Genomic DNA, 14,612 nt, shown 5'->3' with positions numbered 1-14,612 from the left:
TTTGCACAAGTTCAACGTTAACTCCTTGCTTTGATGCAATTCCTATGCCTCGAGATGCAAAACCAACAATTGTTTTCTTTTCTTATAGCTATAATCTACTTCTGCTGCCATTTTTAATGATCTGTGTATCTGCACATCAAGGTCCATCTGCACCACTATTCTACTTAAAATCTTGTTGGGTAAGGTGTATTTGCTCTCTCTGTTCTGACTTCCAAAATGTATTACTTTATCATTTTTGATATTGAATTACATCTGCCACAAATATGCTCCCCATGCAAGCCTCTACGTCCCCATGTCAAAATTTGTCATACTCCTAATTTGGTGACCCTGCCATGCATAGTGGCAGAAGACTTTGTGGATGATCTCTGAAACTGCTTGGGCACAATATTTTGTTGGGAATAATTTAGAGGTAGAGTATTTGTGTTGGAGTTGGGGATATAGACAATCAAGTAGTAAAAGTGCTATTGGCAATTTTTTACCACTGAAAATAAACCATTTCTGAAATTCTCACTTGGACAAAAATAGTGGCCATATGGCACTGTATAATAAGAAAGTTACCTGCAGATCAGTTTTTACATTAAATGTGAGTTCAATACTGCATTATTAGACACTCTGGGGTATGTCCGAAGCAAGTTAATTTAATGCACAGTAATGCAAGAAACATTCATTTGTTTCTCGTCTCAATTTTGTGTGTGTTATTTTGGCAGTTAGTTAGAATCAAAAGGTTTGGACTGTATTTATTGTCGACAATGGAAATATTGAGGGAGTGGGATGCAAGTAAAGGGCAGGCTTAAAAATATAAAATTAAAATTTTTTTTTTTTTTCCAGTTTCATGATTATGCTTCAAAAAATTAGGTGTGTCCACCCCTGAAACAGAGAAATGGAAAGACAAATCAATCTAGGGCAAGAGATTTAAAGAGGAAAGCCAAGAGGCAAAAACAAAGACAGAAAAAAAACATTTTTGGAAACATACAAAAACTAAGTCAGTTAAATGTTCAAGGAGTTTTGATCTTGTAGGCCCTTGCTCTATAATTTGGAAGTGGAACATACTCTCGAAACTTCAAACTGATGACCCGATTTGCATGTACTAGCTTATTAACTAATAAATCACGATTGTACAGCTTGCTGCAGTGAACTCGATCTAAGATTAGGTAATGAAGCCTTAAAGCTTCAACTGTGCTACTTAAATTTGAAACAAGATGGTCAGGTTGGAAACTACAATGTCAACCTCAAAGCTTCTGTTCAACAAAATCCTTAGAATATATATTTGAAGCAGTAACACCAAAAGGCTGGTTTTGATACAGAAACTATTAAGTTAAACAAAAAAGTTAATATTTATCATTTACATTAAGGAAAAACACACGGTGAGTCGGAGATGACGTGAACACATAGGTTTTGGCAGCATGTGACCTTTTTTAAACAAGGTAGAGCATACATACATCAAAATAGGCAGCAAACATGTCATCAGATTCTGTAAACATATCTGGAACTGTTGGCTTTTTCAGAGCAGCTCCTGTAAATAAAAATTTCATTTCAGTCAACACTATCCAGAACTTCAAATACAAATCTAACATTGCAAGTAGGCTCAATTCACCATTACTGATACTGGAAAAAGAACAAGCATGTGCAATCAGCAAATTTAAAGCATTGAAAAGGAAACACTCTCTTCACAACCGCCACCACCACCCCCCACACCCAAAAAAGATATTTGTCATATTTTAAAATCAATTTGTTGAAGAACACTGTATTCAAACTTGAAAAGGGAGTTGGAGGTAAACTACAAGTGCAAGCATCTTGAAAAGTCTCCAACATGAGATACACATTTTGTTTCTGGCTGCTTTCTATAGAAAACATATAGAACATGCTTCATGGCTCAGATTGCAATTTTTAAATGGCTTCCAAAAGGGAGCATTTATATTATCACTGGTTTAAACAGGAAATGTCTCTGCCTTGAGACATTCCAGCTCAGGGTCTTTGAGCTGGAGTGTGAGTTAGAGACATTCCGACACATAAGGGAGGGGGAGGAATTTTTGGATAGTTTTCTCCAGAGTACAGTCACACCTTAGAGGAAAGTACAGGTACAGGAAGGGGAGAGTGTGACCATTAGACAGCAGGGTAAGAGGTACCAAGGGGAGATAGAGAAGAAGGTCCCACAGACACTGGTCCGATCCAACAGGTACAATGTACTTGCTATTTGAGGACAAGGATGCAGGGTGGACAGCCAGAATGCTAACCATGGCACCTTGGAGCAGGGGGTAGTCCGGCAGGGGGGGGGGGGGGGAAAAGAGAGAATCCAGTTGGCATGGTTCATGTTGGGACCAATGACATAGCAGGATCTCTCCCTTTTCTTCCCTAAGAGAATATCAGAAGTTAGGAACTAAATTAAAAAATGGGACCTCACAGGTGGTAATCGAGATTACAACCCGAGCCATGTGCTAATTGGGATGGGCAGATCAGGAAGGTGAATGCGTGGCTGAAAGAGTGTTGTATGAAGGAGTGATTCCATTTCATGGGGCACTGGCACCAGTGCTAGGACAGTAAGGAAGTGTAACATTGGGACGGGCTCCACCTGAATCAGAATGGGACCAGTGTCCTGGCGGAAAGGATAAATAGGGCTGTCAACAGGACTTTAAACTAGTAAGACAGGGGTAGGGAGCTGGTGAAAATAACAAGTCTGAAAATAAAAGAAAAAGATGAGAGTAAAGGTCAGACCAAGGTAAGGAACAAAGGTAACATTAACGGTCAAGGAACAAATACAGTTATAGAACATAAGTACAAAATGACTAAAAAATAAAGGGGAACAATTATTAAAACAAATGAAATTGCCTGTACAGCAATGTGCACATCATCCGAAACAAAACGGGGGAACTAGAGGCAATGATTTGTAGTGAGGAGCCAGATGTAGTAGGGATAACTGAAACATGGCTACATAAAGAACAGGGACTGGCAGTTAAACATTGCAGGATATAATTTATTTACAAAGGATAGAGAAGGAAGAAGGTGGGGGGTGGAGCAGCTGTACTAATTAGAGACAACATAATGGCAATAGAAAAAAAAAGGAACCCGAGGCCCGAGACCTGAGCGGATCAAAAACAACAACAGAAAACCAAGGAGTGACGTCACAGGACAGCAGGTAAGTGATTGGTTGGTGAGTATTACTGTTTTTTTTTCTCTAAATTAGGGCATTGGTTTAAACTAAGAGCTGGGAAACTAAAAAGGGGGAGGTTAATTGGGGTAATTAAACAGTAGGACAATTGATAATAAGAGGTATAAAAGGCGAGGCCCGAGAGCGGGAGAATCACCGAGACCAGAGACCGGAGCGGGATCGGAGGTATAAAAGGCGAGGCCCGAGAGCAGGAGAATCACCGAGACCAGATCGGAGGTATAAAAGGCGAGGCCCGAGAGCGGGAGAATCACCGAGACCGGATCGGAGGTATAAAAGGCGAGGCCCGAGAGCGGGAGAATCACCGAGACCGGATCGGAGGTATAAAAGGCGAGGCCCGAGAGCGGGAGAATCACCGAGACCGGATCGGAGGTATAAAAGGCGAGGCCCGAGAGCGGGAGAATCACCGAGACCGGATCGGAGGTATAAAAGGCGAGGCCCGAGAGCGGGAGAATCACCGAGACCAGATCGGAGGTATAAAAGGCGAGGCCCGAGAGCGGGAGAATCACCGAGACCAGATCGGAGGTATAAAAGGCGAGGCCCGAGAGCGGGAGAATCACCGAGACCAGATCGGAGGTATAAAAGGCGAGGCCCGAGAGCAGGAGAATCACCGAGACCAGATCGGAGGTATAAAAGGCGAGGCTCACTCTGAGACCGACACTCTGAGACCAGCGGCAGAGTTCGGGGTGACGTCACCAGTCAGAAAGTGACGCGGCACAGGGGAGGCAGCTGATTGGTGAGTAGGTTCAGGTGAGTATTTCTATCATTTTACTGTAAGTAAAGTAATAAGAAAGGGAACGTCTGCAGGTTTTATAGCAGGTAGTGTTTTTTTTTAGTGAACCTTGGTCCCTAGTATAGTTAACATTTTCTAATTTCAACGTAATTTAAAAGAGGTAACTAAGCTAAGGCAAGTCATGGCAGCAGACCTCGCACCCGTGATATGCCCCTCCTGCAAGTTGTGGGAAGTCACGGACACTACCAGTGTCCCTGCCGACCATGTGTGCAGGAAGTGTGACCACCTGCAGCTACTGACCGATCGTATCTCGGAGCTGGAGCTGCGGGTGGATTCACTGTGGGGCATCCGCGATGCAGAGAAACTTGTGGATAGCACGTTTAGCGAGTTGGTCACACCGCAGGTAAAGGGTGTACAGGCAGGAAGTGAATGGGTGAGCACCAGGCAGAGCAAGAGGTGCAGGCAGGTAGTGCAGGGGTCCCCTGTGGCCATCCCCCTCTCAAACAGGTATACCGTTTTGGATACTGTTGGGGGAGATGGCTCACCAGGGGAAGGTGACAGCGGCCAGGTTCATGGCACCGTGGCTGGCTCTGCTGCACAGGAGGGCAGGAGAAAGAGTGGCAGAGCTATAGTGATAGGGGACTCGATTGTAAGGGGAATAGACAGGCGTTTCTGCGGACGCAACCGAGACTCCAGGATGGTATGTTGCCTCCCTGGTGCAAGGGTCAGGGATGTCTCGGAGCAGCTGCAGGACATTCTGGAGGGGGAGGGTGAACAGCCAGTTGTCGTGGTGCATATAGGTACCAACGATATAGGTAAAAAACGGGATGAGGTCCTACATGCTGAATTTAGGGAGTTAGGAGTTAAACTAAAAAGTAGGACCTCAAAGGTAGTAATCTCAGGATTGCTACCAGTGCCACGGGCTAGTCAGAGTAGGAATGACAGGATAGCTAGGATGAATACGTGGCTTGAGAGATGGTGCAAGAGGGAGGGATTCAAATTCCTGGGACATTGGAACCGGTTCTGGGGGAGGTGGGACCAGTACAAATTGGACGGTCTGCATCTGGGCAGGACTGGAACCAATGTCCTAGGGGGAGTGTTTGCTAGTGCTGTTGGGGAGGGTTTAAACTAATGTGGCAGGGGGATGGGAACCGATGCAGGAAGTCAGTGGGAAGTAAAGTGGTGACAGAAACAAAAGGCAGTAAGGGAGTGTGTACAAAACATGACCGGACATATGGTCTGAGAAAGCAGGGCAAAGACCAAGGGAAGTCTAGATTAAACTGCATTTATTTCAATGCAAGAAGTCTGATGGGCAAGGCAGATGAACTCTGGGCATGGATGGGTACATGGGACTGGGATGTTATAGCTATTACTGAAACATGGCTAAGGGAGGGGCAGGACTGGCAGCTCAATGTTCCAGGGTACAGATGCTATAGGAAAGATAGAGCAGGAGGTAAGAGAGGAGGGGGAGTTGCGTTCTTGATTAGGGAGAACATCATGGCAGTAGTGAGACGGGATATATCCGAGGGTTCGCCCACTGAGTCTATATGGGTAGAACTGAAAAATAAGAAGGGAGAGATCACTTTGATAGGATTGTACTACAGACCCCCGAATAGTCAACGGGAAATTGAGGAGCAAATATGTAAGGAGATTACAGACAGCTGCAAGAAAAATAGGGTGGTAATAGCAGGGGACTTTAACTTTCCCAACATTGACTGGGATAGCCATAGCATTAGGGGTTTGGATGGAGAGAAATTTGTTGAGTGTATTCAGGAGGAATTTCTCATTCAGTATGTGGATGGCCCGACTAGAGAGGGGGCAAAACTTGACGACCTCTTGTGAAATAAGGAAGGGCAGGTGACAGAAGTGTTAGTGAGGGATCACTTTGGGACCAGTGATCATAATTCCATTAGTTTTAAGATAGCTATGGAGAATGATAGGTCTGGCCCAAAAGTTAAAATTCTAAATTGGGGAAAGGCCAATTTTGATGGTATTAGACAGGAACTTTCAGAAGTTGATTGGGAGAGTCTGTTGGCAGGCAAAGGGACGTCTGGTAAGTGGGAGGCTTTCAAAAGTGTGTTAACCAGGGTGCAGGGTAAGCACATTCCTTATAAAGTGAAGGGCAAGACTGGTAGAAGTAGGGAACGTTGGATGACTTGGGAGATTGAGGCCCTAGTCAAAAAGAAGGAGGCATATGACATGCATAGACAGCTGGGATCAAGTGGATCCCTTGAAGAGTATAGAGATTGCCGGAGTAGAGTTAAGAGAGAAATCAGGAGGACAAAAAGGGGACATGAGATTGCTTTGGCAGATAAGGCAAAGGAGAATCCAAAGAGCTTCTACAAATACATAAAGGGCAAAAGAGTAACTAGGGAGAGAGTAGGGCCTCTCAAGGATCAACAAGGTCATCTATGTGCGGAACCACAAGAGATGGGTGAGATCCTAAATGAATATTTCACATCGGTATTTACGGTTGAGAAAGGCATGGATGTTAGGGAACTTGAGGAAATAAATAGTGATGTCTTGAGGAGTGTACATATTACAGAGGGGGACGTGCTGGAAGTCTTAACACGCATCAAGGTAGATAAATCTCTAGGACCTGATGAAATGTATCCCAGGACGTTATGGGAGGTTAGGGAGAAAATTGCGGGTCCCCTAGCAGAAATATTTGAATCATCGACAGCTACAGATGAGGTGCCTGAAGATTGGAGGGTAGCAAATGCTGTGCCTTTGTTTAAGAAGGGCGGCAGGGAAAAGCCTGGGAACTACAGACCGGTGAGCCTGACATCTGTAGTGGGTAAGTTGTTAGAGGGTATTTTGAGAGACAGGATCTACAGGCATTTGGAGAGGCAGGGACTGATTAGGAACAGTCAGCATGGTTTTGTGAGTGGAAAATCATGTCTCACGAATTTGATTGAGTTTTTTGAAGGGGTAACCAAGAAGATAGATGAGGGCTGTGCAGTAGACGTGGTCTACATGGACTTTAGCAAAGCCTTTGACAAGGTACCTCATGGTAGGTTGTTACATAAGGTTAGATCTCACGGGATCCAAGGTGAGGTAGCCAATTGGATACTAAATTGGATTGACGACAGAAGACAGAGGGTTGTTTTTCAAACTGGAGGCCTGTGACCAGCGGTGTGCCTCAGGGATCGGTGCTGGGTCCGCTGTTATTTGTTATTTATATTAATGATTTGGATGAGAATTTAGGAGGCATGGTTAGTAAGTTTGCAGATGACACCAAGATTGGTGGCATTGTGGACAGTGAAGAAGGTTATCTAGGATTGCAACGGGATCTTGATAAATTGGGCCAGAGGGCCGATGAATGGCAGATGGAGTTTAATTTAGATAAATGTGAGGTGATGCATTTTGGTAGATCGAATCGGGCCAGGACCTACTCCGTTAATGGTAGGGCGTTGGGGAGAGTTATAGAACAAAGAGATCTAGGAGCACAGGTTCAGAGCTCCTTGAAAGTGGAGTTACAGGTGGATAAGGGTGGTGAAGAAGGCATTCGGCATGCTTGGTTTCATTGGTCAGAACATTGAATACAGGAGTTGGGATGTCTTGTTGAAGTTGTACAAGACATTAGTAAGGCCACACTTGGAATACTGTGTACAGTTCTGGTCACCCTATTATAGAAAGGATATTATTAAACTAGAAAGAGTGCAGAAAAGATTTACTACGATGCTACCGGGACTTGATGGTTTGACTTATAGGGAGAGGTTGGATAGACTGAGACCTTTTTCCCTGGAGAGTTGGAGGTTTAGGGGTGATCTTATAGAAGTCTATAAAATAATGAGGGGCATAGATAAAGTAGATAGTCAAAATCTTTTCCCAAAGGTAGGGGAGTCTATAACGAGGGGGCATAGATTTAAGGTGAGAGGGGAGAGATACAAAAGGGTCCAGAGGGGCAATTTTTTCACTCAAAGGGTGGTGAGTGTCTGGAACGAGCTGCCAGAGGCAGTAGTAGAGGCGGGTACAATTTTGTCTTTTAAAAAGCATTTGGACAGTTACATGGGTAAGATGGGTATAGAGGGATATGGGCCAAGTGCAGGCAATTGGGACTAGCTTAGTGTTATAAACTGGGCGACATGGACATGTTGGGCCGAAGGGCCTGTTTCCATGTTGTAAACGTCTATGATTCTATATAACATTAAGATAGAAACAGAATCCCATGTGGATTGAGACAAAGGATAAGAATGGATCGATCATGTTAATAGGTATATTCTACAGACCACCTAATGGTGGAAGGGAAGTGGAAGATGAAATATGTAAGCAAATCTGTGAAATGAGTAATAAATAATAAGCATGGGAGATTTCAGTGCCCCCAAATAAACTGGCAAGAGGTAGGGAAAGGGGAATGGAGTTTTTACAGTGTGTATATGACTCCTTTCTTACCCAGTATGTGAGAAGCCCAAGAGAGGAATCACTGCTGGATCTAGTAATAGGAAATGAACCAGAGCAGATAACAGAAGTAAGCGTAGGGGGACATCTAGGCAATAGGGATCATAACATAATAAGTTTTAAAATAATGATTAAGACATAAGACAAAAGTAATGGAATAGAAAAAAAGATACTTTTGAGGGGATAAGAATGGAACTAAGGAAGGTAAACAGGAAAAAATTTTGACAAAGAGATAGAACAGTGGTGGGAAATATTTAAACAGGTGATCGAGAGTTCAGGAGAAATATATTCCTCTTAAAAAAAAACAGCCAGTAATGAGACACCATGGATGAACAAAGAAACAAGGATAAAATTGAAACTAAAGAAAAAGGCATGCTCTAAGTACATAGACAATAAAGGAGAGGATGACAAAAGGGAATACGAAGAGGACAGGAAGGATGTCAATAAGGAAAGCAAAGAGGAACTATGAAATTAAATTATTAAGGAATATAAAAATAAAGTATTCTACAGACACATAAATAACAAAGGAAAAATCAGGATAGGGATAGGGCCACTAAGGGAGGCACAAGATAAACAGACAGGTAATGACAGTGAAATGGCAGAAATACTGGATAGTTACTTTGCCTCAGTATACACCAGCGAGACTAAAGATAGATATGACATTAGAAGAGATCAAAAAAGGTATAAAGACATTTAACATTGAAAGAGGGGAGATAGTTGATAAACTAATCAAACTTAAAAGAGGATAAAACCCCATGTCCAGATGGATTGCATCCGCGCATATTAGTAGTTTGGGAAGAGATAGCAGAGGCACTATTACATATATATAATAAAATTCATTAGAAAAGGGAAGAGTGTCAGAGGACTATTCCTATATTTAAAAAGGGAGTTAGAACAAGTGCAGGGAACCATAGACCAGTTAGCTTAACGGTGGTAGGACAGATAATGGAACCTTTACTCAAAGATGTAATAGAAAAACATCTAGAAAACGAAAATATAATAAAGAGTAGGAAGCACGGATTTCAGAAGGGAAAGTCATGCTTGACCAACCTTATTGAATTCTTTGAAGTAGTAACAGAAAGAGTAGACAAGGGTAATGCAGTAGATGCAATATTTGCATTTTCAAAAGGCCTTTGATAAGGCCATTGTAGACTCATGACTAAGGTTAGGGCATGTGGAGTCAGGGGACAGGTAGAAGAATGGATAGCAAGCTGGCTACAAAACAGAAGAGAGTAGGGGTTAAAGGTAGCTTTTAAGACTGGCAAAAGGTAGGAAATGGTGTTCCACAGGGATCATTGCTGGGACCACAGTTGTTCACAATTTACATCAACGATTTGAATTCGGGAATTGGATGGTACAATTTCAAAATTTGCAAACGACACAAAATTGGGGAGTGAAGTTAATACTAAGGAAGAATGCGTCAAAATGCAAGAAGACATTAATAAACTTGCAGAATGGGTGTGTAATTGGCAACGTAGTGAATTTCAACATAGATAAGTGTGAGGTGGTGCATTTTAATAGGTAGAATAAGGAGGCCACATATTGCTTGGGTAATAAGAGTCTAAACAGGGTAGAGGAGCAAACGGATGTCAGGGTACAGGTACACAAATCACTAAAAGTAGCCATGCAGGTAAAAAAGGCAAACCAAGCGCTGGGGCTCATTTCTAGAGGGGAAGAATTGAAAAGCAGAGAAGTTATGTTGAACTTGTATAGACCCTTGGTTAGATCACAGTTCTGGTCTCCACATTATAGAAAGGACAAGGTGCAAAAAAGATTTACAAGGATGATATCAGAATCGAGAGGATATTCTTATCAGGAAATGCTAAACAGGCTGGGGCTCTTTCCTCTAGAAAGAGAAGGCTGAGGGGGGGTGACCTGATAGTGGTCTAAGATAATGTAAGGTTTTGATAGGGTAGACATAGAGAAAATGTTTCCACTTATATTGGGGAGGGGTGGGGGAGTCCAAAACTAGAGTTCATCAATATAAGATAGTCACTAATAAATCCAATAGAGAATTCAGGAGAAACTTCTTTACCCAGATTGGTTAGAATGTGGAACATGCTACCACAAGGAGTAGTTGCGGCAAATAGCATAGATGCATTTAAGGGGAAGCTAGATAAACACATGAAGGAGAAAGGAACAGAAGAGTATGGTGTTAGGGTTAGATGAAGTAGGGAGGGGAGAGGCCCGTATGGAGCATAAACGCCGGCATTGACCAGTTGTGCCAAATGGCCTCTTTTGGTGCTATAGACTCACTGTTTAGGCTCATACTTGAAGTATTGCCATTCGAGCGAGGTACTAAAGGGTGCTTGCTCCCATGGAACTGTACCTCTGCAAACAGTCAACATCTTTAGGAGTGGAGGAGGGAAGAAGGGAGTTAAAGAGGGGAGAAAAATAATTCAGTAAGTGGCAGCTTAATTTTTTTTGACAATGAAAGAAACAGAACTAAGAATGCAACCTAAATTGCAACCTCAAAGTGGAACAGGGAATATCATATGACTAGAGGAACAATATTCAGACCCCCAAAGATAAGTGATACTGCAAACCCAATCCATACACATATCTGAATTTCACCTTCTTTTTGCTCGAGTGCCATGAGGTTGCGTTTGGCATTCACAGAAGCCTCAAATGTGTCAACGTTTTCCCTTTCGTACTCCTTGACATCAGCTGCAGCTCGTTCAAAAATGTCATCAGGAGAAGGAGAGCGGCTTCTAGTGCTGCTCTGAGGACTGTTGGGTTCAGACAATCCAGACATGTTGCTGTCTTCATTTGGGTTTCTATATTTCTACAATATAAGAGAAATTAGTTTCAATTCAACTTTTATAAATGTTCCTTGAATCCTTGGTTCTTATTCTTTAAGATTATGCCTTTGCAGCAAAGTGAAAGACTGGCGAAACCAGGATTTGAAACCAATGAAAAGAATTGCATCATACATAAAACATATATAGTCAGTGGATGCAACTTGTATTACTATTGTACAAGATAACTAAATCCATATAAACATACAACAGATATGGGAGAGTAAATTTTACAAACTTTTAACACTATTCCATAAAAATGTCACAACGAAGCAACACATGTTGGTATGGCTGTAAAGAGTGCAAATAAAGTACTCAGGTTCATTTCTAGAAGAATAGAATACAAAAGCATGGAGATAATCTTAAATTTATACAGAACCTTGGTACACTTGGGAGTACTATCTGCAGTTCTGGTCTCCACACTACAGAAAAGGATATTGAAGCACTGGAGAAAGTGCAAAAAAGATTTACAAGGTTATCAGACTTGAGAGGATACAACTATTAGGAAGGATTGAATAGGCTGGGGATCTTTTCTCTGGAGACCACCTGATAGAGATCTTCAAAATTATGAAAGGGTTTGATAGGGTGCATGTGGAGAAACTGTTTCCACTTGTGGGTCAGTCCAAAACAAGGGGACATAAGTATAAGATAGCCACGAACAGACCAAATAAAGAATTTAGGAGGAGTTTCTTTACACAAAGAGTGGAAAGAATGATTAACTTACTGCCCTGGAATGGTTGAAGCAGACAGCACTGATGCATTTAACGGGAGGCTTAATTCATACACGAGGGAGAAGAGAATAGAGGGATATGAGGGTGGGGGGAGAAGAGTTAGAGTGGGAGGAGGTCGTATGGAGTATAAACACCAGCATAGACCAGTTGGGCTGAATGGCCTGTTTCTGTGCTGTAGGTTCTATGCAATTTTGAAAAAATGGCATTCAAATGAAAATGTTAATAATCTACCCCCACCCAAAAAGAGATCAGACCACCGGCATCTTCACAAATCCATAGTTCACACCAGCCACCTAAAAAGGATTCAACATAACAAGTGCAATAGAAAGGCACGAGTAAGTCTGCCATCATCTAGTTTCTAGCATTTAGAATTACGGAGCAATTCAGTAGAATAAAATGCCTCTAAGAGGCAAGAGGAGCTACTTACAACACATTACGACATTAACACAGGCGTTAGCTTTTTTTCAGTTTTGTTCACTATTTCTAACCAACACTGTGAACGGATAATTGAAATATTTTCAACTTCATAGCTAGAGTCTAAAGCCTGAAACCATACCTGAACAATTGCCAATCTCTGTACACGTCTTTGTTGGATAACAGCTTCTTCATCTTCCTCCTCTACGTCAAAATCCTCTAGACTAGATTAAAAAAAACATAAAATTTAAGTATTGTGTATCGGAAACCAAACAAGCTTAAACTTACATAGAATTTACAACACAAACAGGCCGTTCGGCCCAAAAGGCTCATGCCGGTATTTATGTTTCACACGAGCCTCCTCCCACCCCTCTTCATCTAACCCTATCAACATAACCGTCTATTCCTTCCTCCCTCAAGTGTTTATTTAGCTTCCCCTTAAATGCAGCTATGGTATTCGCCTCAACTACTCTTTGTGGTAGCGCTTTCCACATTCTAACCACTCTCTGGGTAAAGCAGTTTCTCCTGAATTCCCCAATGGATTTATTAGTGACGATCTTATATTTATGGCCCCTAGTTTTGGACTCATCCCACAAGTGGAAATATTTTCTCTACGTCTAAGAACATAAGAAATTGGAGCAGGAGTAGGCCAATCGGCCCCTCGAGCCTGCTCCGCCATTCAATAAGATCATGGCTGATCTGATCCCAATCACAAATCTAAAGAACACAAGTAGGAGCAGGACCCGGCCACACAGCCCCTGTGCCCTCTCCGCCACCCACAGGGCATTGACCGATCCGAACTCAGCTTCATGTCCAATTTCCTGCCCGCTCCCCATAACCCCTAATTCCCTTTACTTCTAGGAAACTGTCTATTTCTGTTTTAAATTTATTCAATGATGTAGCTTCCACAGCTTCCTGGGGCAGCAAATTTCACAGACCTACCACCCTCTGAGTGAAGAAGTTTCTCCTCATCTCAGTTTTGAAAGAGCAGCCCCTTATTCTAAGATTATGCCCCCTAGTTCTAGTTTCACCCATCTTTGGGAACATCCTTACTGCATCCACCCGATCAAGCCCCTTCACAATCTTATATGTTTCAATAAGATCGCCTCTCATTCTTCTGAACTCCAATGAGTAGAGTCCCAATCTACTCAACCTCTCCTCATATGTCCGCTCCCTCATCCCCGGGATTAACCGAGTGAACCTTCTTTGTACTGCCTCGAGAGCAAGTATGTCTTTTCTTAAGTATGGAGACCAAAACTGTATGCAGTATTCCAAGTGCGGTCTCACCAATACCTTATATAACTGCAGCAATACCTCCCTGTTTTTATATTCTATCCCCCTAGCAATAAAAGCCAACATTCCGTTGGCTTTCTTGATCACCTGCTTCACCTGCATACCAACTTTTTGATTTTCTTGCACGAGGACCCCCTATCAAACCCTATCATGTTAAAGACGTCTATCAGGTCACCCCTCAGTCTTCTCTTTTCTAGGGAAAAAAGCCCCAGACTGTTCAGTCTCAGTTTTGATATCATCCTTGTAAATCTTTTTTTGCATCTTCTCCAGTGCCTCTATATCCTTTTTATGATATAGAGATCAGAAATGTGCACAAGTGTGGTCTAACCAAGGTTTTATACAAATTTAAAATAATTTCTCTGCTTTTCAATTCTATCCTTCTAGAAACAAACCGAACTGCTTGGTTTGCCTTTTTATGGCCTTATTAACCTGCGTCGTTGTGATTTATGCATCTGTACCCAGAGATCCCTTTATTCCTCTACCCCATTTAGACTTATTTTCCATAGAATACGTGCCCTCCTTATCACTGTTCTCTCTAACTTTTTACGGCCATGTGCGGAATGAATTTAGGTTTGTGCACCGATATAAAGGCTGCGTGCGCCACCGTTTAAAAAAAAAATCACAACTTTGAACAAAACATCTTTTTATAAAACATTATTCAGGGTATATAACAAACAGAACAAATGTACAAAATAATGGATAATTGTAACAATTTAATGTTATATTGGCTGATAAGTTTGTAACTTGGTTTCTTAAGTTGCACTAGGATCGAACAGACCAGTCTCGTTATATTTTATTAAAAATTATTTGATGGGAACGATTCCAATCAGCTTAATGACTGATTCAAACAGAAATAAACATTGTGCAATCAGAATTTTTAAATGGAGTCAGAAACACAACACAGCTGTCAAATCAGTCAGTATGAATTTGGGGATAGGGAACAGTTTAATGAAAGCTCCTCTTCCTCTCCTCCCCACCCCCCCCTCCCCAATGCACCCTCAAGCAGGGTTTAAAAAATTATTGCATTACAGTTCTCATTGCAGGTCTCATAAGTTTTGGCTGCCTTTATGTAAGGCAGG

General features: G+C 42.2%; 1 protein-coding gene across 2 annotated transcripts in view; it reads right to left on the bottom strand.

Annotated features, from left to right (window-relative positions):
* The window catches only part of LOC137337920 (serine/threonine-protein kinase PRP4 homolog), a 71,924-nt gene that overhangs the window by 19,483 nt on the left and 37,829 nt on the right, over positions 1–14,612 (bottom strand). For both annotated transcript variants that reach the window (XR_010966613.1, XM_068001774.1), the window contains exons 5-7: positions 12,383–12,464; positions 10,872–11,082; positions 1,440–1,513 (exon numbers count right to left, since the gene is read on the bottom strand). Coding sequence is in view for 1 of the 2 variants with exons in the window: in XM_068001774.1 (XP_067857875.1) it covers positions 1,440–1,513; positions 10,872–11,082; positions 12,383–12,464 (367 nt within the window). In the remaining variant the exon portion in view is untranslated. The remainder of the gene's footprint in view (positions 1–1,439; positions 1,514–10,871; positions 11,083–12,382; positions 12,465–14,612) is intronic.

The sequence above is a fragment of the Heptranchias perlo genome, chromosome 2 (genome assembly GCF_035084215.1).
Source record: "Heptranchias perlo isolate sHepPer1 chromosome 2, sHepPer1.hap1, whole genome shotgun sequence".
NCBI classification, from domain to species: domain Eukaryota; kingdom Metazoa; phylum Chordata; class Chondrichthyes; order Hexanchiformes; family Hexanchidae; genus Heptranchias; species Heptranchias perlo.
The sequence above is the reverse complement of the archived record's forward strand: the minus strand, read 5'-3'. Positions and strand labels throughout refer to the sequence as shown.